The following is a 25,008-nucleotide window of genomic DNA, read 5'->3' as shown; positions in this document are numbered from 1 at the left end:
CTAATAGTAATAAAGTAACACTAGTAAATATTCTTTAAAAAAAATTAATATTTATTTATTATTAATTTTATAACTTATAACTTATAACTGATCTAAATTTATATTTTAATACAACAATAATTAACTCCGTGTAAATTTTATTCTAATTTAATGATAATTAAGTTCATAGTCCCGCTAAAACAGTGATGGAACCTTACTTGTGAGCTATGAAAGCGATTATTCTTTTGAACGGATTCATTTTTACCCGTTGGATTTCAATATAGAAGATATAAATAGTGCAAGAAACTTGAGCGCCATTTTGAGCCTTTCAAGAAACTTGAGCGCCATCTTGAGCCTTTGATTCTCAGTCTTGTTTCATGAATGGCGAGCCATATCGGATCCTTCGCTGCCGCTGCATTCACCACATCGCCGCGCGTCCTGCCCCTATCGGAGCTGCTCAGCCACCCGTTCTTCCTCCAAACACCGCGCCGTAACACAAAATGCGTCAGGCTCAGAGTCAGCGCCAGTGTTTCCGACGACGGAGAACGAGGAGGAGACTCGTCGTATCTCGACATGTGGAAGAAGGCCGTTGAGAGGGACAGGAAAACCGCTCACTTCAAGAGAATTCTCGACCGGACCCCTCCCTCTTCACACGATGAGAGTGCCGCCACCGGTGGACTTGGGGACGATCTGGACAAGAAGACCTCCAACTTCGAGAAGCTTCTACAAGTTCCCAGTGAAGAGAGGGACAAGATCCAGCGCATGCAGGTCATCGATCGAGCTGCTGCCGCAATCTCTGCTGCCAGGGCCATCCTCGACGACAAAGGCACTAACGACGGGGCCAAGCCCGCCGCTAATGACGGAGCCGATTCCAGTGCCAAGCTTCTAGATGGTAACATTTGGCTTCAACGTATTTATTTTTATTTCTTGTTTCTCTGGAATTGGAATTTTCGCTCTTTGAATTGGAAGTTGGAACCGATGTTTATACTTTATAGTGTAGACTGTAATTTCCTCCTCCTTTCCCCCTTCATTCTCCCTCTTTTCTTTAGGGTTTTCAGTTTGAGTTTTACAATTTGCAAATGAATTTGTTTAATCAAGAATCTCATTTCGGAAAAATTGTGATCAGTACACTTTTTTCCCCCTTGACAACGAAGAAGCATGGAATGGAGGGAAAAAAAGAATACATAATTTATTTTAATAAAAAAGATTAGGAATATATATATATATATATATATACCGGTTTCCTATTATTTTTTACTTTTTGTTTCTATGATCTTCAATCTATCAAACGAGGTTACATGGTGTTGAAATTTATATATCTGAAGTTGCCATTGCTTGAGGGTGTCCTTTGAACCTACTAACTCGGAAAGAAACTCAGTGGTTTTAGTTCTGTTTCTAAATAGATGCGGTGAAAAAAAATTAGTATTAAATTCTTGTAGGTTGATGCATTCTTGTGTTTTCGTTTTTTGATGAAACAGGAATGCAAACGGAGAGTATTTTTGTGTCACAATCAGAAAAGCAGAGAGATGGTATTCCAGGCCCTGATTTTTGGTCCTGGACACCCCCAGTTGATAGTGATCTTCCTTTAGATGATGCTGGTGGCTTTCAGTTAGATACCAAGTCTTCAGTTCATTCTTCATTTTCCGATCCTATTATGGAGAAGGAACGATCGGTGCAATTCCTTTCGATTCCATTTGAAAGTTTATACTCTCAAAGCAAACATAGTCCTACTCTACCCCCCTTTCAATCATTGATAGAGGTTGAAAAGATGGAAGACTCTGCTTCCAATATGGAGTCACCTTCCCTGGAAGAGGAAGAAAGACGTGGCACATTGTCCTCTGGCCATGCAGCTGAAGCAGCTAATGCCCTCCATATGGCCAATAATTCTTTACCTTATGGAGTGAATCCAGATGGATCAAGATGGTGGAAGGAAACAGGAATTGAGCAAAGACCTGATGGCGTAATTTCTAGATGGACGATGACCAGAGGCATTAGCGCTGACAAAACCATCGAGTGGCAAGAGAAGTATTGGGAAGCTTCTGATGAGTTTGGCTATAAGGAACTTGGTTCTGAGAAATCTGGACGTGATGCGAATGCAAATGTTTGGCGAGAATTCTGGAGAGAATCCATGTCTCAGGTTAGTACCATTTGTTACATCTAAATTGCAGCTGAACACCTTTCTTGTTATTAACTGCTTAAAGTATGCATATTTTCAGTTGCCACTGTCCCCATGCTCATTGCCAGAGGGGATTCATTGGGAACCTGTTTCTTAAGCTCTTGTATATCATTATTCTGAATTGTCCCTTGTCAATTATTAATGCATGCCGTGTAGCTGTAGTCACAGCACTAGCCGATATGACCTATATACTCCTGGACAACAATAATTGTGTTTCAATAAGATAATCTTTGGCATGGTTTTCGCTTGCAGGAAAATGGGCTTATGCATATGGAGAAAACTGCAGACAAGTGGGGAAAGAATGGTAGAGGTGACGAATGGCAAGAAAAATGGTGGGAACACTACGATGCCTCTGGTCAAACAGAGAAATGGGCACACAAATGGTGCAGTATTGATCCAAATACACCTGTGGAAGCTGGACATGCTCATGTTTGGCATGAAAGGTAACAAGAGTATAAATTTTGGTTCAGAGTTGAAATTCAATGCATTTAATGCTCATTGTTTAAACGTATAGTGATTTCAACATGACGATGTAGACTGAAATATTTTGAGAAATTTATATTTTTATTGGACCAAGATTTTGTGAAAGAAAATTACTACTACCTTCAAAGTTTGTGCTGAGAAATTCAGAGTGAATTTAATTTATCCTCTTTTGAGAAACAATAAGAAAAATTGGCAACTTGTTCTGGCTCCTGAATCCTGATGGTGCTTTTTCATCTTTACATTCCAACTTTTTTCCCTCTTGGATCAATGGTGCTGTGTCTTTTCCAGGTGGGGCGAAACATATGATGGATATGGTGGCAGCATTAAATACACAGACAAATGGGCTGAGCGCTGCGAGGGTGATGGATGGGAGAAATGGGGTGACAAATGGGATGAAAATTTTGATCTAAATGGCCATGGTGTTAAGCAGGGGGAGACCTGGTGGCAAGGTAAGCATGGAGATCGCTGGAACAGAACTTGGGGAGAGCAACACAATGGTTCTGGATGGATTCACAAGTACGGTAAGAGCAGCAGTGGAGAACACTGGGACACGCATGTTGTTCAAGATACTTGGTATGAAAGATTCCCTCATTATGGTTTCTATCACTGCTTTGAAAACTCGGTGCAACTCAGGGAAGTTCCAAAACCATCTGATATACTGGAACCTTAATCTTACTAACTCATCTGATATTCATATACGGGAAGCTTAACCCCCTTTTCTTCCCAACCCAAAATTCTACAAAATGCCATGTGTCTTGAGTATAGTAACACAGTGACTATATGTAGTGAATAGTGTGATACATAATCTAGTGCATTTACGTTATGTTTATGCATATATTTGTAGAGGTTGTTTTTCAATTTCTGTGTGGTTGAGTCATAGTATTAGTTATGCATAGATCGTACTCAAGGTTCTAATGGCTTATGGCCCTTTTGCTGTATAAATGAAATGCAAGCCTGGCCTGTGGCCTCACACGAATTGTCAAGATGGAAACAGGGCACATTGATACCATTAGTTGCACGTGTGATGAAATATTGAAATAAAGTGAAATGCATAATATTGAATATTCCACTCTTTATCTTGCATTTTGCACGCATTGACCCGTAATGTATGCCTCTTCCTTTTCTGGTATCATCAGATTTATATATATTATTCTTTATTTCTTAACAGAAGGAAAAATATATATTCTACTTTGAAAATGATTTCAATAAACACTTGGATTAAATAAATCCCAATTAGTGCTATATCGCCAACGATACAATAAGACTGGAAGAAACTTAATAGCACAATTAAGGGTGAGTCAAGTTTGTCAAAATGAATCTGGTTCACGAAAATGGAAGGTATATCAATTCAATCTTTTGCTCTAAGCGATGTTACTTGATTCTTTTACTCAAAAAGAAACAAAAAATTCTGGATAGCTGGATATTTTGCCAACATTTGGTAGCCAAAATGATGTGGCATGATTATTATAGACTTGGGATAAATAAGAGATTGATTTCTGTACATTAGTGCAGAAACAATGTGGTTGGAAGCAGGTTGAAGCATAAGTAGAACAAAGTGTTAGCCTTGATGATGGTAAGTCATCAGCATCATCTTTTAGGATATGTTATGACTTATGGTTTTGTTGTTCAGTATTGAATACTGGCCAGACCCACAGCGAGGCATTAAGAAAGCATACAGAATCAACCTGTACAGGATACCCAAAAAGAACATGACTCTGAACTTCATTAATCACTTGTCACTTGTCACTGACTTTCATTTAACACACTTCATTAAAATCACAACTAATAACCTTCAGATCGTTTGATTCATCACCACTTGCACTTCTATATATTACCGTCTGTACTTAATGATAAGTTAACCATGATCTAAAATCATTCAACAAAAGAAAACTATCTTCAATATGTGCAATACATTTTTTATGTATTCTCTTAGTGTATGGTGTATATACATATATTGCATGCTATAATGCCTATTATTATAATGGTAGAGTATGAGAAACTTACCATTTCTAACCATAAATGATTTGAATACTGACAAATCTAATAAAAAGAAACGAAATTAAAGTTTACCCATAAAAAATAGGTTTGGATCGACAAAACTATCCAAATATTAAAAAATTATAAAAAATTTTCAAATTAGCATTTTTTTAACCCTAATTTCATTCCCAAATCTATCTCATTCTTAATCTATCTGCTTCTCCCACCATAGTCATCACTTTCCTCAGATGCCATGAGGCCCAGCATCCCATTGTTCATTCAATTTTGTAAGAGAGAGAAAAAGTGGCGTGATAATACATAATAGAGAACTTTAAAGCTCTTTATCTTCTACAATCACTCAATTAGCCTCCTCTATATTCCAATCCCAAACTGAGTGTGTTTTTAGCAAAATTTATAAAAAAAATTTAGTGTTATAAAATAAATAAATAAAAAATGTACTAAATATAAAATAAAAATATATAAATAAAAAATTTTAGTATTAATATTCACTAATATAATTAACTTAATATAATAAAGATAATTTATATATTTATTTAATATATGTAATAACGTAAAGAAAAAAATAAATATTAATAATATAATTATTGTTATTGTTGTGTGTGTAATCTTTTTGTCTCAGATATACAAAATTTATTTATCAAACCTCATTAATTTTGCTTCGTCCTAAGAACTTGTTCCTCTCAACATAAGAAAATTGAGTCGCTCATAAAATAGACATTTATCTTTCATCCTTAATTATCCATTCTCGTCACAACATTTAGTTCTATTTTTCTCTTTATATGAAAGAAAAGAAAGAGAGTGCTAACTTGTCTCTCATTTTTAATATAATACTAGATTAAAACTCGTGATGCATGAAGAGCTAAATTAATTATATTATATAGTATAAATTTAAAATACTATATATATTACTTAAGAATATATTAGATAATATGTAAATTAATATTAAACTTAGAATTTAATTTGTAAAAAATATTGTACAATATATTTATTTAATTTTACAATTTATATACGATTCAATAATATTATTATTCAACAAAAAAAAATATACAAAAAAATATACTGTTTTAATATAGATAATAATTGTGCTTAATTTTATTTTGTAATTTAATTGAATAATAATATGAATTAAATTTAATTAAAAAAGTTTAAAATTTTGTCAAATAGCTTATAAAAATTAATTTAAATTTTATAGCAGTAGATAATAAATGACAATTTAAAATAAAAAATTAATTTAAAATTTAATAATTATAAAAAATAAAATTATACGTAAATTAGACTATAAGTAATAAAAATATTCAATTGCAGATTATCTACCTAATTTTATATAATTATTTTTTATTTTTATTTTTTAAATAGTTACTTTTATTTTTGTTTTTTAGGTTATATTTAAATACTATGATACAGGAATAAAACTATTAGATAAAGTACAAGGATGGATATTATTAATATTTTGATAATTAAAAATAATATTAAATTTTTTAATTTTATTCTTCATGAATCATGATAATATATATTTTTAGTAATATTGTACAACTAAATAATATTAAAAAAATATAAATTATTAAAAAAAAATAATATATAAACAACAAAGACACTATATAACTTATTAAAAAAAAATAACATCAACATTAAAAACAATAGCATAACTTACATTTCATTTTTTTTCCATTGGGTCACTTTTTGTGGTGTACTTTTTTATATAGGTTTTGTTTTTGATATTAACAATAAAAAATTAAAAAAAATTTGAAAACGGGGTCGTTTCCCTTTAACAGCCCCGGGGCCGGGTGCCCTTATCCAAATGCTGATCACCCACCTCTCACCTCTCTTCCTCAAGCTCACTGAGTCTCACTCTCTCACGGCTGGTGTCGCCCTCGACCTCTCTCGTCTCCGGTATCTCGCTTCTCTCGCGGCCGCCTTCCTGCCCTCGCTTCACCGGAAGCAGAAGCAGACGGAACCAGTATCTGGTCCCTCGGGTGGTGGTCGTTGTCGTCTTTTTGCTTCGGCCGTCAACGCTTCCTTCGCCGTGAGTTGGTCCCTGGGAAGGTGAGCTTCAGCCTCCTTCGGCGCTGTTATTTCTTTTTCAATTTCATTGCTGTAAATCATCACTACATCTTCAATTTGTTGTTGAAAGTTGAGTTTGTTGCTGAAATAATGATTTCGCTAATTTTGTTTTGCTGTAAATCATATTTGGAGAATTGGAGGTAAAGTTTTTGTTGCTGAAAGTTATTGAATTTGTTGTTGAAACTTATCAATGAGCTGACTTTGTTGTTAGAAATAGAATTTGTTGCTGTAAGTTGAATTTGATGCTGAATATATCACTGAGCAAATTATTTTGTTGCTGGAAGTTGAATTTGATGTTGAACATATGACTGAGAGTTGAATTTGTTGCTGATTATCACTTGGCTAAATCTTTTGTTGCTGTAAATTATCGATTGTGTTATCTTTTGCTTTTTCTTGTTCATTTAAATTGAGAAAGTATTTTGTACTATTGACTAGTTTTTGCATCATTAGTTATGTCTAAGAATTGATACTTGATTATTATTAATACGTTTGTGAATACATGTACTTTAACTTTTGATTTTAATTTTATTTTTATAATTTTATATTTTATTTAATTATAACCGGGTTAATCGGGTGAATCAATGACTCACCGGTTAAACCAGTGATCCGGTGGTATGACCGGATTAATTACCAGTTCGGTTCTCATAACTATATTAGTAAGTATAGGAGCGAAAGTGAGTTGTGTGAAGGAGAGCGAGAGATAAGAAAGAAGAATGGCAATGGCAGGTTGTTCACTGGTATCCACCTTCCCCCTCAAATTGAAGCCTCTGAAAACAAAGACCTCTTCTTCCAATCTCTTTCATCCAGGCAAGTGCAACTCCATTTCCTTATTTATTTATATTCAATTAACATAATTTGAACTCCAAAGTCCAAACTAATAATTTATTATGCTTCCTGTGCATTTTCTTTCTTTCAGAGCTTGCCTTCGTCACTTCCCACCTCAGCGGCATTAAAATTTCGTACCACCCTTCTCCTATGCCCCTTCTTGCGCCCTCTCCAAAGTTCTTACCTTTGCAGCCTCTTGCTCGTAATTCCTCTACCCTTTTCCCTCAATTTCCATTTTTTACCTTTCATTGTTTGCTATCTGCCATGCACCATCTCTAATTAACTTAATACTAGATACTTGAGAGGTGAAACATCAATTACAAGTTTGATATTCCAACCTTTTTAACATCATAGGTTGCGTTTGAACAGTGAAATTTCCAAATGCCTTCTCCTGCACTTCACTGACCCTTAAACCACCATTACTAAAAGTAAAACTACCCAATCGTTATCAGTTGAAGGACTCTGACTTGTGAAATCTCCTTCTTGGTCACATGATTGGACGAGTACACATTAACACATTTATTCACCCAGGATGTATATTATTCATTTTGATGACTCCTGATACTGGAAATATTGATGGATGGACAACTGGATCTGGAAGAAAGATTAAGATGGTGGATACCCATATGCTGTCATGATTTTAGCCAAGCATTTGAGTTCTTCAACCTGTTTGATGCTACAAAGTCTCCAAGTATCTCTGCTTGATTCATCCATTATGAGTTTGCACTCTGCCAAAAGAACAGCCTTGTTTAAGCAGCTAACGAAACGAAAATCAATCGTTGACATGGCCAAAAGTAACTAAGGGAGGTTTACCAAATAGTTAATTACTCCCTAATTACTATATTTTGTGTTTAGCTATGAGTAGATGATTACAAAAATGTTGTGTCCTGCACCAGGCTGTTAAAGGTAGCTGATTTGAATAGCTACCACAACACTTGAGTTATTATAAAGACTACACAACCCATAAGCCGATAACTTCCACGTGATCATGCGATATTGTATGTATATTGAAGGAAGATCACCGCTTTTTGTTTAGTTGAAGCTTGTGTTAATTGTTTGATCAGATCATTAGAAATTGGAAATAGAAAAAAGTGATGCTGAAGCTACCAACTGTGATTTTGAAGCTTCTTCGTATAATGTCTTGTGGCTGGGCAATTACTATATATTACAATTTCACTTTTCCTGGACTTAAGAAACTAACACTGATATTTACTCGAGCTTCAGCCTGATCTTTAGAGCGACATATGCTCTAGTTCTACAGTCTTCATTTTTTTAAAAGGATGACATGCATGGCTAACAATATGCTAATATGGATGTTACTCATTGATGGCAAGTTAGATTATCATTAGTGGTGGAGAAACCTAATTGGAATCTGTTGTTTTGTTGGCACTTGACAGAGATTGATTATTCTATTATCTTATTTTTTATTTGATTTGATTATTATTATTGTTATTATTATTTACTTTTTTATCTTTTTTTTCAGGGAGAGTTTGTCCCTTCACTGGAAAGAAAGCAAACAAGGCCAACAAAGTATCTTTCTCAAACCACAAGACAAAGAAACTGCAGTTTGTAAACCTGCAGTACAAGAGGATCTGGTGGGAAGCCGGGAAGCGCTATGTAAAGCTTCGGTTATCAACCAAGGCATTGAAAACCATAGAGAAGAATGGACTCGATGCAGTCGCGAAGAAAGCTGGAATTGACCTCCGGAAGAAATAAGACCACCTGATTATGGATGTAGTTGTATGAAAGAACAAATTCAAGTTGGTTGATATTATTTGTTGATTTTGTTTTTAATGTTACTTTTAGGGACTATGGATGATTCTAGCAATGGTTGAAGGAAGATATTGTGAGAAGCACAAACGGAATATCTTGAGAATTGATATGCACCTTGTAATGCCTGCACATTTTTAATTTAAGCTACACAAATGAGCCTTCTTACCAAGGGCTAATATCATCTACTCCTAGACTGTTAAAATCATTTTGGGGCTAATATCACTATAAAAGGGTTTCAAACAATGGTAAATTCCAATTGCTGATAATGGAGGTGTTCTCTTCTAGAGTTACATCTATGGAATTGATAAGGGAAAGGTACAATCAACTATGACAAGATATACTTTTGCAGATGAAATATATTAAGATACTTGTTCAGACAGAAGCACAACACACATACATGTACATTATATTGGGAGCTGCATAACATGTTCGGCCATCATATCAAGATTTCAATTTATTTACAAGCAGACCATTCGGCATAATGCTTATGATCAGGATCCTTATGCAAAGGAATTTGGAATAAAAAGTGAAAAGCTAGCTTCTGTTGAAGCAAGAATTCTTCCTGCCCCTTGGGTAATGTGCTCCTCCTCCAAAAATATGAGTTGCTGAAAGTAGAATCTCTTCTTTTTTGCTACAACTATTGATCTGTTGCACTTTTTTTTGCAGCTTAAATATCATGAAAGTGGGGAAGAAAAGAGTTGTTTACCTCAAGTTGGTCAATGAAATATGATGAACAAGGTATTGTATACATTGATACCATTTATATGTTCTCAAGTTGTGGCAAAATTCAACTGTTCTACCTTGTTTTGTGCTGAATTCTGTCATCCACGTCAGTTTTTATTATATGCTCTTCTTGTTTGACCTAGAGTTTTTAAGTGATAGCTTTTAACATGGTATTTTGTCTCCTATTACTAAAATATGCAGAAAATGATTAATGGCATGACCGTTAGTTAGTCGGTGGGCATGCATAAAATTTTCATGGAGCGTGCAAGACAGTGTTGCCTGCCCATTTTGTAACGAGCTTGCTCAAATGTGTCAAGTATCTGGAATGGTACTTTTCCTTCTGTTATATTTGTTGTTTGGCGTGAAGAGAAAATTTTCCTGTTGTTTTTTCATCTTTGTAGGAGTTTAATCCGGAACCTGTTATCCCCATATACAATGCCGAGCCTGAGCAGGTGGAGAAAGCTTTGGAGCATGTTTACCACGTATCTACAACCAAAATGAAAGGAAAGGGTTTGGAGCTTTTGTTGGCAATATTACCTGACAACAATGCTTCTCTCTATGGTAAGCCACATTGTTGATAATGAACGTAGATTGTTGTATCATAAATGATTGCTCTTTGCTTCAGTTGAAAATTGTCAACATTCGTATAAAATCTTCTATTTTCAGGTGACCTCGAGAATTTGTGAAACTGACCTTGGTTTGATTTCTCAATGTTGTTGTCTGACAAAGCACGTCTTTAAGATCACTAAGCAGTATTTGGCTAATCTGTCTTTGAAAATCAATGTGAAGGTTTGTTTTCACTCAAATACCTGTCAGATGAAATAACACTTCCCTGAGCAAAATTTGTAGTCTACTTTCACTCTGTTATTTCTTAGACAATTCTCTGTCCTTGTTTGCTTTTTCCACTATTGAATGGAGAAGCTCGTTTTTTTCCCCCAGAAATTCATATTCATGGTTGCAAGTTGTTAGCCTAATCAACATTATGCCCTGTATTATTCCATTTGTATTCATGTCATTTTATTATTTTCAAAAACGCTGCTGTGTTAGGCCAATGTAGGCATCCTTACTCTACAGATATATGTCGAAGTTACTCTCACTTCTATGGAATACTTATGATACGTGCTTCAAATGTTCTTCAAATGTTCGAGATATGAAGAGTTCAAGTATTATTTAGAAGATATTAATTTACATTTTTAGAATATTTTAATTTAATGTATTTTGATTTTGTTTATTTAATTACTAGATTGGGCCTTATGTTTATGGGCTTTAGGATTTTTATTTGTTTTAACCTAATAAGAGGTTATAAATACCTCCTTAGCTATTGTAGTCGTAGCATAGAATGATTTAGAGTTTTTAAACCTTTTTGGTTTCGTGATGAAACCATGGTGTGGACAATTGAGGTTGAGGAGTCCCTCTCTTGTTGCATCGGGGAATTGGTTAGAAGGTTGAGGAGTCCCTTCGAATCAATTTCCAAACCATGGCATTGACAAGTTAGGTTGAGGAGTCCCTTTCTTGTTACGTCAAGAAATTGGGTAGAAGTAGAGTGATTCTCTTTGTACTCAATTTCAATCTATCATTTTTGTTTCTATTTCAATTTCAATGTATTTTTTTTATTCAAATTCAATTCTTGTCTTGTTTATCTTTTTATTTCTTTATCAACTTACAACTGATTCTTTTTGATGCAGTAAGCTGCAGAACACCATTAGTTAGTGGCATACCAACTATAATATTTGGAGCAGATGTTACCTTGAAAATAGAGAAGACTACTTTCTTGGTCATTTCATGATAGAATTACAATTGAGTCTATGACTTGCACTTTCCTCATTCAAGTTAAGGTTTCTATTTGTGGTCCTCTTTTGTGCGGACAGAAACCACTGATTACATTCTACAGGTATGCAATCCACGCTATGCAAGCTCTATATGATCTTTAAGCAAAACTATTAATTCTTGAGTGCATTGATGAGAATTTAGAATTTATGATTTAGGATTAAAAAATTTTTAAAAATTAATTTCATAGTTGAATTCAGAATACGAAAAATTTTAAACCAAACCTTCGAACCATCTTATAGAATAATCCATAATTTTGATACACATAATTGTTAACAAATGGCATATTATGAATATTGAGTAGCTAGGAAAATTTTGATCCTCTTCTTTCTAAGCATATAATTGATGATTTCTTTAATTTCTACTCTACAAGATCTTTTTAAATGGTCGATTTTTTTAAACATTCTTGTAGCGATTCATCATCAATAATAGTTACTTTAATTTGTACCATTTATTTAGCATCTATATATCTTGCCATGATCAAGCACTTCTGTGAGCCACATATATGCATGCATGAGCACAATCATCAATGTGCATAAATATGTTGAGCCTCCGAGATCCTTGTTTAAGATCAACTAGTAGTGCTCCGTGATCATAGATGATGCTTTTATGAGACTCATCAGAAGAGACAGAATGGGTTGGAGATAGGACCTCATTGTGTTCAATAACATTATAAAAAATCATTTTTATTGGTTAATTATATATTTAGATTATTTTTAATTAATAAAACAAATAACGCATATGGAAGGTTAGAAAAATGTGTCTAAATATTACTTATTATAAAAAATGTATGAGTGATATGCTTTTTAAGTCTTATTTCCTTCACCTGTGATATTTGTCATTTATCACCGAACGAATTTTTCTTATCAATTGTATTAGGTGGTGAACAAGCCTAAATAAACTTCGCCAAACTAAAGTAATAAATGATATGACTATTTTCTAAAATATTTTTATGATTCAAATATCTAATCTTATAAAGGATAAAAATGACTTGAGAAATGCCATTATTTTTGCTCATCATTTTTAGTCATCAATTTAATTTTTTTAGTTTAGTAATTTAACAACATATCTTAACTCATATTTCTAAAAACATTTCACTCTATTTATCCACCAAAAATCTAGCCTCACACCTTTCACCTTTCTCTCCTTTTACCGCAACCGGAATCGCTTCACTCCCCCTTTTCTGTTATGCCGTCACCAACGCATTTCGCTGCCGTCGCTGCTGCCGCTATCTAAAGAAGCATCGCATTTATATATACAACGCATTTATGTACAAGTTAAAGATAATGCTAAAAGCAACACATCCTTATTAATTTTCATGTTAGAACAGTTTCAAGCAGGAGATATTAAAGTGCCCATTTATATATACAATGCAATTTAAACACAGTAATATTTGTACCACAGTAATATTTGAATGCACAGAAAACATTTGAGACTTACAACACTACTGTTATGTGTTAGAATACATTGAACAATTGGTGTCAGAACAATGCATCAACCACACCAAGAATTGTAACCTCTGCTTCTAGTGAAGAACTATCTTTCACTAGATACCCATTGTATTGGCTAGTGAAATTATTAAGCAACATGAATCTGTTATAACCAATTTCACCACTTGACCCACTAATCCAGTAATTACCTGCAATAAGGGGTAAATAAGTTATTATTTGAAAATATAAGAAGTTTTGAATTAATCGGATATATTAAAATAATCTCAAAAATTTCAATTGCACCAATTATTTAAATTGGTAAAAGTCCACAATATTATTCTTTCAATCATTTTCTATCAAGTGACTTATTCGACTGCTAGTATCAAATACGTAAATGATACAATTAAATTTTCGAAAACTATTTTAGTGCACGCAGCCAATTTCAAAATCTAGTTTAAGAGATAATTGGAAGCATATTTTATATGCATTTTTATCCTAAAGACTTTTATGAGCATGTCCCTAAAAGCAAGATTCAACTCCTAATGGTTTAAAACTTTAAATACCATTTTGTGTGACTAGCATTATTTCTCATAAAAATAACCACCTTATATGCTTTACCTTTCCCAAACCAGTCATTACTCTGTTTCTGATCAAGGATGCGCAGTGTTATTTGTGCATATATTTTGGATCCTGAAGGAAGAAGGCTTGTTGGGTCAGCTAAAGCTATGTACAAAGAAAGATACCCACTTCCTATTCCAGTTCCTTGTCCTTTGGGATAAAGTTTCATTATCCTGTGGAAAAAAAATATTCAAAAGTAATATGTGTTGATTAATTTATTTTTAATATATATTTATATTTTAAAATATATTTTATATTGATAACTGACTTTAGTTTATACCTAACATGGTTGATAAATAAATAAATTTAGAGGTTGATTTTGCATAGTGCAAAATATTTGTACATTAAGCAATTACTTTTTCTTTTATTTTGTATCTGATGTATTTCGGTTAAAAATAAAATAAAACTTTGTATTTGTCTTTAAAAAACTAGTGTGACAATTTGATATTTGAAATAAGTGTGACAATTTGGTTAATACAGAAAAAGAATACGAATTATAAAATCTCGTTTCAACAAGTTCTATTATTCAATAATTTTGTGTTTTACTAACAAAAGTACAAAATGTCAACACATTTTATAAAATCCTATGTATTTTCTCTCCTAATTTGGCAATTTTGAGTTCAATTAGGAAATTATTTTTTCAGTCAACTTCAGTCAAATTTTTTAAATTTTAAATTCTAAATTCTAAATTATAATTTTTAAATTATATATTCTAAAATCTAACCCTGAACTCTAAATTTTCCAAAAATAAAAGTTAAAAAGATAATTTTACAATTAAAAAAAATGTTAACTAATGTTGGTTATCTTAAAAAGTGGGTTTCTATACTTTTTATATCTTTTAGGTTACTCCAAAAAGTTACCCAAAAAAATTTATTAACATCAAATTAATTTAATTTTAAAAGACTAAGTTAATATCATAAGTAATCTTTTGGCAAAAAAAAAAAAAAAGAAAATGGCACTCCAAACTCTTTTCCCATGACTAATACAGGATTTTACCAAAGAAAGATATGTTAAGTATGATTAGTTTAGAAACAAAATCAAAGTTAAATATTTTTACCACTTATATTTTCCGGTATTGAATGGTTTAGATTCTAAACACTCTGAACCAAAGCCTGAGTAGTTGTCAATTCTCCACCTGTGCTTGTAGGTAATTACATCTTTAATCATTGCTAAAGATTCTCCATTTCCCTTTCCCATGTTTCTTTCTTTGCAAACAAAGACTTCTGCTCCAAATGTGCATATATCATCAACCAAATAACCTTTGGAGCTGTCATTGAAATCTTTGAGTGGGAAGAATTGATCAAATCCTGATTCAATATTCATTTTGTTGTATCTTCTTTCCCTTTTTATTGTATCTGCCAGTAATCAAATTCAGTTACTTATTATAAATTTTGTTAGAGAACATAACCTTTTTTACCAATCAAAAACCAAATTATATATCTATAATTTTTTTTAATTCTCTCCTATAAAAATTTTATATTATCGTGTCAATAATTTATAATTTTTTTAACCATTGATTAAATTTTCTTATAAGAATTATGCTAGATCCATTTCATGTAGCATGAATTATGCCAGGATATATTTGAGTTTACTATAATAAACAAATAATATTAAGTATATATACAAAATATATGAGATACCAATATATCATATATATTTAAGGATAGCAATATAATTACACAACTTGTACATACAAAATCCATTCTATTCTATCGGAATGGATAATTACTCGATCTAGTATTGGATAGATTTTCAACAGAATGGAATGGAGTCGAATTTTGGTACGTGTCCTGTTTCACCCTAATATGTATATATATAAAAATTTAAAAATATATATTCATTTTTTAAATTAATTTTTTTTTAATGATATTCATAGTTTTATGAATTTGGAACTTTAATTTTACATAGTAAAATTTAAAGGTTAGAGAGGTGATCAATAAAAGTAAGATGGTTAGGATATACAAATTTTTACTACTTATTACAAATAATAATATAGCATATTTTATATAAGATAAAATAAGGTGAGGTAGAGTCGAATAGTGCAAAAATCGACCCGATTATCATCTCTCGTTATATCCATTCAGACTTTAATATTGAATAATGAAATATAAACCATATATATACCTCGTATCTACAATAGCATATCTTATCCATGTACTATACTATGAAAATTAATTAATATTGCCATTTTATTGAACTTAATCAGAATATTTATATGAAATATCTAGGGTTATATGATTACTAATAAAATGGACCCAAAAAAAAGGGGGGTGAAACCTTTAAATACCTTGGGTGACTAAGTAGTTGTGATTGTTTTGATCAAGCACAAAGAAACGAAGATTGACACAGATTTCCCAGTCATGATTAAATGAACTTGCTCCCTCCAATGCCAAGTATAGTGAAATGTGGTCTTTGACATTCTTGCCCTTGTTTCCACTTGGATATAGAATCAACTTCCTATCATATATTTCATTATTATTGCTTGTATATTATATTAACACATGAATTCATTTAGAAATAAAAATAATTATATATACCACTTATAGCCTCCAGCTTCAAATATCCCTGATTCATATCTTTCTATGGAATTATTTGTGAGAAGTGAGAATTGGATTTTTACTACGTAATGAGCTGGTGGCGAATTTGATATGAATCTTGAAATGCCTGCAATACATTATTACATATAAATTAAATCCATGATATTCTGCTCACTAGTATAAAACTAATAACATGCATATATTGGATAAACTCTCTTCAAAAGATGCCAAACTAACCATCTTGGAAATCCATGGTGGAACACAAGTTTGTAAATATGTGGTCATAATGAATTATTTCTTATATATATGGATAGAGAAATTTTATTTTATTTCCATATACTATGCTTCAAGAATGTTGCTTTAGCTCAGGTAGGAGACACAAAATTATTCCTACTTTTGGCATTCTTGGAGAGGGAATTTTTTTTATAAATTTTTTAAGAAGAACTTATATATGTATTATATTTAAAAAATTCTACTGCATGTATCCAATATATTAGCTAGCAAACCAATTAATCGTATAAAATATATATTAAAAATAAATTAAATAATTATATATTTATACACAAATATATGATAGTTAATTTAGTAACTGATTTTTAGTGTGTACATAGTATTTTTTATTTTCAAACAGAGAATTGCTTGAATATTCTCTGCTTCAAATTGTAATGTTGTATGTTGAATGATAAATGTGATAAGCTATCTTAATGTAGAGAATTGCTTAGCCTTTTATGAATATTCTCTACCTCAACTTGTTTACCAGGAAATCTTGGAGAGCATAATCAATCAATAAGGTTTGTCCTCAACATGAGAATTATCTTGGGAATTCAAAGATTTAAGTTTTGAATTACCAAGGATGGTTCGTTTTCTGTTCATGAATATTCTTTTCTTAGCAACAACTAACAAGTAATACTTTGAAATTCTCTTCGAATCATAGTGTGCTTTCGTTTTTAGCTGTTCCTTCGCTATTTGCTGTTAGGATAAATTACAAAAAAAAAATACACTTGAACTAAACAAAATATTCTTAAATTTCGTTATCGATAAAAATGTACACTTATGAACTTAATCGTTTTATGTTAAAAGAAAAGAATAACATGACTGTTCATACCTTGACCCAACTATCAGAGTCAGACCCAATAAACAAAAGACCCACCCAAAAAGACGGTCTATCCGAACATATCCGACCTCTTTTAAGAGATCGGACATCAACAAAAGAGCCGAGCTATACCTGCTTAAACAGGTAAATGCTTCCGAAAATCTCCCTTACTATCTATATTTTTGCTAAAAGATCGATCATAACAAACTCTCAAGATAAAGAGAACGGCTATCCATCAGAAAAGATAGAATAACTACAACCAAGGTGGTTATCAACTTTACTATAAATACACTAATACCCCTTAGGTATAATTCGCGTTCTAATCTACTAAAAACTTGCTAAAAGCCCTTGCTAATTTAAGCATTGGAGTCTCTTGTAAGTACCACTCCCTACCTTTCCACGAGAAACTCGGACAGGCAGCACCTCAACATCAGCAAGTCAGACGCTGCCATACAGAGGGATCTGAGTCTCACGTCCAGGCTCAAATCAACATTTCAGGTAACCCTCGGAATATTGGCGCCGTTGTCGGGGACCTAGAATTCATCCCATAACAATGGCGGACAACCAGCATGAAGACAGCCACACGGTGCCTGAATATGAAGTCGAGCCCCAACCAAAGGGCAACGCCATTATACTACCTTCACCACACCAGATGCATGGTCCTCATGGGGGAGGGCCATAAGCCAACCCCCAGCCAAGGCGGATTCATTCGGAAGTCCGTCACACTGAAGAAGAACCCTACAAACAGCCGAAATACTGGGTCTCGTCCGAGGCCAACGAGATTGGCTAGAATAACTCGAGTACAAGGCGGAATGGGAACTACAGAGAGAGGTAAGGCGACGAAGGGAGCTAGAAGAAAAACTCTTGAAGTTAGAAGCCGAGATTCGCAATCGAAATAACCAAGCGGATCGGAAAGAAAGTCCTCTAGGCAGAGAAGACCAATTCATAGAAGAAATCTTGCGAGCCAAAGTTCCCAAGAACTTTAAAACACCTGACATGGACCTCTATGACGGAACGACCGACTCAAGGCACCACCTCAACAATTTCAAAAGCCGGATGTACCTAGATGACGCCTCCAACACCACCTGCTGCAAGATTTTTCCAACCACTTTTACCAAACCCGCCATGAAATTGTTTGACAACTTACTCCCAGGTTAATAACTTGTTTCGACGACCTGGCAAAGAAATTTTTGACTAGGTTCTTCATCCAAAAGGGCAAAACAAAACACGCACTGAGTCTGCTAGGAATGAAGCAAGTGGCCGGAGAAACCCTTCAAGACTACATGAAAAAGTTCAATAAGACATGTTTGAAGATCCAAACCTTACCCACTAAAACCGTGATCATGGGACTAGTCAACGGTCTCAAAGAATGACCCTTCTCCCAGTCAATATCCAAACGGTACCCGACTTCTTTAAATAAAGTTCAGGAAAGAGTAGAGAAATACATCAACATGGAGAAAAATTTCCGACTCAAGGAACTGTTCTCGATTTGGCATTTACCTCTTTTTTTTTTAATATTGAAACGAGCAAAAAAACTATATTTTTAAAATGTACTCTTAAATTAAAGAGTAAACTACTAAAATGGTATCTGAAAGATTTTAGCGCTGACAAAAAAGGCCCTAAAAGTCGTTAAAAATAAAATAACCCTCAAAAGATTTTAAAATTTGACAAAAGCACTCAAACGTGAAAAGCATTACGTCACAGTGAACAAAAATGCTAACCTAGCAATCGAAAGTGCTAAGAGAGAGAACTCTGAACCCTAATTTTTTTAAATCATGTCCTCTATTTTCTTCATCGCTATCATCATCCCCACCCTTTCTCTTACACCTTTGCCATCACCAACACTACCACCACCGCTGCAACAACAAGCACCTTCAACACCACACCATGGATGAACAACAGACTATGGAGCAAGCTTTCTCAGAGGCTTATCGATTGCATCCTCGGATTCCTCGCTTCCCCCTCTCCCCCGCCGCGCTTTCTTCCAAGCTCGTTCTATATGCAAGAGATAGTACACACTTCTCTTCAACAACTCTTTTTTCGAATTGTACCTTCAAGTTTCACCCAGATGCCATTGGTTCATCTTCATCAACCACAAAATTCGTTGGTTCATCTTCTTCAACCATAAAATTCGCAAAAGCTACATCTACAAGAACAATAACAACAACAATAACGCACTGTCACTTCCACCAAATACACTAACAAGAGTTCATCGAATTCATGAAAGACTTTCTCTTGTAAGAGCAAACAATTATAGATTTAATGGAGTAAGACCGCCTTGTAAAGGTACGAAAAGAGTTTTAGATTAGAAGAAAAGGAGGGAAGACATTAAAGTTCTCATAATTGATGATGAATGAGCAATTATGAAAAAGGATTTTGAATTGAAAGAAAAAGAGAAAAACGCCGTTAGAGTTTTCTGCTGTTATCGCTAAAACTTTTTTGATTGACAAATCAATATTTTCTATTCACTGTGATATCATATTTTTATGTTTGGATATTTTTGTCAAATTTTAAAATTTTTAAAAATTATTTTATCTTTTATATTTTTCAGGATCTTTTTATGATCGCCAAAATTTTTGGCATACCATTTTAATAGCTTTTATTAAAAGATAGAGTGAATATCCCATCTGGCCCTGACAATAAACTCGAAAGGACAACGAGACCCAAAAAAAAAAACATCCAACCCAGTCTCTGATCTTTTTTTTAAGGACTGATTAGCCCCTGTGCCAAAAAAAACATTAATTTTTTTTAGCACAGGAGCTAATCAATCCTATAAAAATAAATCTCAAGGCCAGGTTGATATTTTTTTTTTGTTAAAGACTTCGTTGTTTTTTGAGGTAATTGTGAAGGACTATTTTAGATTTTTCTCTAAAAAATAACTAAGTTCCGTATATTCAAGAGATGTTGATGGAGCCTGCTGAGTGCCGACTCCACTTATGGATTTTTTTTTTCCTTTTCGTAAATTGAATTAGGTTTATATCTCATCTGAAACTTATCCAAACATTGAGAGTAGGGTCCAATGGTGCATTTCATCTGATGTACACATGACTTATGTCTCTGACCCGTCTCATTGGGTCAACATAAATCCACTTGATATGATGCCTCAAAAATTCAATACCATAATAATGATTTTACAGGTCCAAAAAAATTTTTTTTTATGAACAAAAAAATTAATAGTGTTTTATTGTTTAATAATCATTTATTTTTATACAGTTCCCTGTCAATTTGCAAGCCATTTGATTTCACCTTTCCTCCGGTGTTCATATGTGTGTATAGACATTAAGACATAATTAGGGTGTTCATGGATTGAATTTGATCTGCATATTCACGGTATTTATCCAAATCTGATTTAAAAATGACGGATATGGATCCGATCTACAAAGTTATCGGATAAGATCCGCACACTAATAGAATCGGATCGCGAATTTTGTGTAGGAATCCACATATTTGGAATTTTTTATTTTATTAAATAAATAAATATAATATTTACCAAAATAAATATTTTTACGAATATTTATCGAAATAAATTCCCTTACTATATCTCGTTTACACTATAAACGAGATGAATTTTCACGTATCTTGTTTACAGTGTAAACGAGATATGTATATGACAAATGTTCACCTTCTATAAAAGGATGTGTAACATTTGCTATTCTTCACACACATTTCATATCATTCTTCTGTCTCTTACTTCTCTCAAAAAACATAGCTGAATGGCCAGTAACAATCCATTCATAGTTGTGCTTCTTTATCCCAATTGTCGCATGAGAAATGGCGACAACGGGGTAATATTTGAGTGTCAAGATCCGATATTGTTTCGCACTCAGCGTGTGGAGACGTTGTCGGATTTGAAGAGTTTGATATTGAGCAAGCTCGGTGGGACACAACCGAGGGAAATCGGAAGGGTGGCGTATAGGTTGCTGGCACCCATGGAAAATGGAGTTTTCCGGTTTAAACTATTCCGACTTCACGGAGACGAGCATGTGCGACTGATGTTCGACATTCATGGGAGGATCATGTGTGAACAGGTAATGGAGCTGTCCGCCGAGGTGGGTCACAGTGGTAGTGGGTCGTCCGTACACGAAACCTACGTGCAGGACGACCGACCTCTCGCACCACCTCCCATTCATGTCGTGATTCCGGAGCATGAGGCAGAGGAGGGTGAGGAGGAGTAGGACGAGGATTACGTGGCGGACAGTGTGGACAGTAAATCTTCCGATGGTGGCGATGAGGATGAGTTTGTGCTGGAGACACCTGCGGGGGCTGTGCCACGCCATGTGATACCTCCACCTCATCCAATTCCGGTGCTATCGGCTGTGCCAAGTCACTATCACAGTTTATATCTGGACGCCATGCATGAAAGGAACCTAGTTTCTGACAGCTGTGGAGTGGATTACAACCTGGACGACGGTGTGGAGTTTCGGGTCGGACACAGGTTCAGAAGCCGAGAGGCGGTGCTTCAAGGTGTGAAGAACTACAGTATTCGAAGGAGTGCTGAGTACCGGGTGATTGAGTCTGACCGCTTAAAGTACCATGTGCAGTGCTGTCAAGCCCACAGTGGGTGTCAATGGAGCCTCCGTGCCGCCCTTTGTCAGAATCTCGGATACTGGTAAGTTCAAGTTTAATTGTGAATTTGAGTAGTTTTGTCTTATATGTTATTTCGGCTAGAGATGTCGTGTATGAATAAATTTTTTCTGTGGTGATTAGGGAGGTTCGGAGATTTGGTAGACCACATAGATGTCTGGAACCCACCATATCTCAAGACCATTGTCAGTTAGATAGCAGTCTCATATGCAGAGTCATATTGCCCTTGATTCAATCCAACCCGTCTATCAGTGTCCTAATCTTGCAAGGTGCAGTGCAGGCAAGCTATCACTTCAAATCCTCGTACAGAAAGGTGTGGATGGCGAAGCAGAAGGCCATTGCACGGATCTACAGTGATTGGGAAGAATCGTACAACAAGGTGCCGAAGCTGCTTCAGGCACTGCAGAGCTGTTTCCCGGCACCATATGTGACCTACGCGTCAAACCGTACTACGAAGGACACCTCATGGTGCATGATTGCTGTGGTGGAGGTGAGGCCTTTCTGTCCTGTGGGATGTCTCCATGCTCCTCCTGGTGGGCGTACTTCGCCTCCTCATCAGACTCAACTCCGATCCCCACCCGCATGGGTGGGCCCTCTCCCTCCTTACCGGCTCACCAGGCTGACGCTCTCTGTGACCCCTCTCTCTCCGAGCAGGTCGTCGAGTATCATCCCTACCCTCCCTCGCACGTCGATGTTGATCCGGCACCCCCCGAGGAAGGGCGAGATCATCTCTGGGCTGGCTGGTAGTGGACTGTACGTTAAGGGACAACTCCACCAGCCTCTGGTCCTCCAGTATCTCCTGCCCCGATAGATGCCTAACACGGCAAGCTGCACGCCACCAGTCATAGTACTCCAGGGTCGGCCTGGTATCAAAGGTATGGTGCACAGTGATCCGGCGACCGGGCTCAAACCTCTGGTGCCATCTATCATAGCACTCCTTCAGCTTGAGCGGCCACCATACATCCTCACCTCGACCAGTAGTAGTCAGGTACCTGTCAATGAAGATGGTGTGTTAAATACTTCCTTAAGTCATAATAACTTAAATCTTTTAACAGATAAGTAAATAGAAATATAGCATCAATCTCACCTATCATTATTTACCGGAGTGCCTGATACCTGCTGCTCTCCATTGAACTGCCGTTTCGCCCGATTAACGTGGTGAAAACGGACGATATTGAAGCACAATAGAGGACGGCTGACAACCATGTCCCCCATTCCTCCTCCTCACAAAACCAAGGGGGACACAAAGCCTGCCGGGCGGGGTCATTGCAGACTCTCCATGCAAACTGAATAAAGAAAGTTTTCAATACAACACAAACACAATTATTATACGAAATCGCTCGAATTATCCATATAACAAGCATACAAAAGCATACGATATCTATCTAATTATCGAAAACAAAAAACGTGCGTATTTTACAACTAACCTCGTCGAACCATAGCCAGTCAAGGGAAACCCTCCAACGTAGGACCTTGGCCTCATGCTGATCCCTGCTCTGCTGCAGTAATCCAACCAACCTAACAGATCGAAGGAGAGCATATACGATTCGTTAAGTAACATACCAAAAGATTTGACAAAATTATTTAACTCTAATACATAAAAAGACATTTCTCACCTCGCAGCCATCGGATACTGGTAGACGCCTCTATCTGGTGGACACCACTGGGGGAATCTCTGATAGATTCAGGACATCAACAACGGAGTGCAGCCAGCGATATACGTGACGCCCCGCTGAGCCGCCAAAGATAAGGACTGATACGTCCAGGCCAGCACAGCTGAGCCCCAAAAAAATGCTCTACACTTCGCAAAGTCCCGGAGCAGCGGTAGCCAACGAAGGTGCACCATATTGTTGGACTTGTCGATAATCAGATACCCTCCGATCAGTAACATGATATAACACCTGGCGTACTGTCGAAGGGTCTCGGGATCGTCTGTCTGGGGCATCTGGCGAACACGATCCCATAGCCACACAAGCTTCAGCGTGAACGACTCCTTCTTCTGTGCCGCCTGCTGTGCTGCCACGGGAGGCTTGGATCCGAGGAGCTGCTCCACCAATGCCCACGTCTCCGTATGGTACCACCTACCAAAGTCACAGAGACAACCCCCGATGGAGTTACCGTGTGCCCGTAGACCTAAGTGGTACGCCACATCCTGCAGGGTGATAGTGACCTCATCCCACGGGAGATGAAACGTGTGCGTCTCTGGACGCTATCGCTCCACCAGTGCCGAAATCAGGGAATTGTCAAAAGTAAAATTTCTGAAGGGCACGGTGTCGCCGAATCCGGCCTCAGCCAGATATGGGACGATGGCGTCTAATGGAGGTAAAGTATGGCTCACTCGCCGGGACAACAGGAGGCGAGACCTCTGAATAATGACAAACAAAAATAATATTTAAATTATATAAAATCAATTATAACTTATAAATTATTTTTAACATTTTAAAAAATTAATTTTACTTTTGATAATATTTATCTCTCAAAAGTCTCAAGAATAATTATTTCTATTATTACTTTTATTACAAATTAAACAATATAACACAACAAAATAAAGTCTTAAATGTCTAACAGAATAAAAATATCAAAATTTATTAACGTAAACAGTGTCATACTATTATAATGGCATTAAATTTATAAATACTAACAACATACCACAGCAATAACAGCGTTCCAAACTAATAATATTTATGTCATATCAATCTAGCACAAGCGGATAGAGTTTTAAATAAAGCCTAGAGACCTAATTCCTAACCCATATACCAACGTCCCAAATCTTCATGACTACCCTAACAATGGCAACATCATTAAATTTTTCAACCATAACGAAACTAACCTTGAAGTTGGCCGCCCCGGCGTAATGTGTCGTCTCGTTCAGCCTGTTTATGTCCCCGTCATTCCCCACTT

At 35.3% G+C, this 25,008-nt stretch overlaps 3 protein-coding genes across 5 annotated transcripts; 2 read left to right on the top strand and 1 right to left on the bottom strand.

Moving 5' to 3' along the window:
* Positions 1–242: 242 nt before the first annotated feature.
* LOC112771991 (protein LIKE EARLY STARVATION, chloroplastic) lies at positions 243–3,707 on the top strand. The gene is made up of 4 exons (XM_025816864.3): positions 243–871; positions 1,458–2,116; positions 2,408–2,598; positions 2,927–3,707. The coding sequence occupies exons 1-4, from the start codon at positions 361–363 to the stop codon at positions 3,306–3,308; spliced, it is 1,743 nt and encodes a 580-aa protein (XP_025672649.1). The 5' UTR covers positions 243–360; the 3' UTR covers positions 3,309–3,707.
* A 2,556-nt stretch (positions 3,708–6,263) lies between these two features.
* LOC112770851 (large ribosomal subunit protein bL28c) lies at positions 6,264–9,480 on the top strand. 3 transcript variants are annotated; one of them, XM_025815291.3, is made up of 4 exons: positions 6,294–6,679; positions 7,364–7,504; positions 7,614–7,724; positions 9,006–9,480. In XM_025815291.3, exons 2-4 carry the CDS (start codon positions 7,411–7,413, stop codon positions 9,236–9,238), a joined length of 438 nt encoding a protein of 145 aa, XP_025671076.1. In that variant the 5' UTR covers positions 6,294–6,679; positions 7,364–7,410; the 3' UTR covers positions 9,239–9,480. The 3 variants fall into 3 exon arrangements, with proteins under 3 accessions (XP_025671074.1, XP_025671076.1, XP_025671075.1); XM_025815290.3 differs by having other exon boundaries at positions 6,382–6,679; positions 7,355–7,504; XM_025815289.3 differs by lacking the exons at positions 7,364–7,504; positions 7,614–7,724 and having other exon boundaries at positions 6,264–6,679.
* Positions 9,481–13,129: 3,649 nt separating this feature from the next.
* Positions 13,130–16,785, bottom strand: LOC112770850 (MATH domain and coiled-coil domain-containing protein At3g58360). The gene is made up of 6 exons (XM_025815288.3): positions 16,668–16,785; positions 16,431–16,557; positions 16,181–16,350; positions 14,951–15,248; positions 13,894–14,066; positions 13,130–13,484 (listed from the first exon to the last, which is right to left on the bottom strand). The coding sequence occupies exons 1-6, from the start codon at positions 16,681–16,683 to the stop codon at positions 13,327–13,329; spliced, it is 942 nt and encodes a 313-aa protein (XP_025671073.1). The 5' UTR covers positions 16,684–16,785; the 3' UTR covers positions 13,130–13,326.
* Between the last annotated feature and the right edge of the window lie 8,223 nt (positions 16,786–25,008).

This window comes from Arachis hypogaea, chromosome 18 (genome assembly GCF_003086295.3).
Source record: "Arachis hypogaea cultivar Tifrunner chromosome 18, arahy.Tifrunner.gnm2.J5K5, whole genome shotgun sequence".
NCBI lineage: Eukaryota > Viridiplantae > Streptophyta > Magnoliopsida > Fabales > Fabaceae > Arachis > Arachis hypogaea.
This window is presented reverse-complemented; position numbering and strand designations above follow the sequence as displayed.

What these genes read in the sequence shown, in the direction of transcription:
- LOC112770851 (XM_025815289.3), top strand. Translation starts at nt 6,435, where the DNA reads ATGCTGATCACCCACCTCTCACCTCTCTTCCTCAAGCTCACTGAGTCT. An exon ending in GTGAGTTGGTCCCTGGGAAG is followed by an intron (nt 6,680 to 9,005) that starts GTGAGCTTCAGC and finishes CTTTTTTTTCAG; the next exon opens with GGAGAGTTTGTCCCTTCACT.
- LOC112770850 (XM_025815288.3), bottom strand. An exon ending in GAAGCTGGAGGCTATAAGTG is followed by an intron (nt 16,351 to 16,430) that starts GTATATATAATT and finishes AATATATGATAG; the next exon opens with GAAGTTGATTCTATATCCAA. An exon ending in CAACTACTTAGTCACCCAAG is followed by an intron (nt 15,249 to 16,180) that starts GTATTTAAAGGT and finishes GATTACTGGCAG; the next exon opens with ATACAATAAAAAGGGAAAGA.
- LOC112771991 (XM_025816864.3), top strand. Translation starts at nt 361, where the DNA reads ATGGCGAGCCATATCGGATCCTTCGCTGCCGCTGCATTCACCACATCG. An exon ending in GGAGAGAATCCATGTCTCAG is followed by an intron (nt 2,117 to 2,407) that starts GTTAGTACCATT and finishes TTTCGCTTGCAG; the next exon opens with GAAAATGGGCTTATGCATAT. An exon ending in GCTCATGTTTGGCATGAAAG is followed by an intron (nt 2,599 to 2,926) that starts GTAACAAGAGTA and finishes TGTCTTTTCCAG; the next exon opens with GTGGGGCGAAACATATGATG.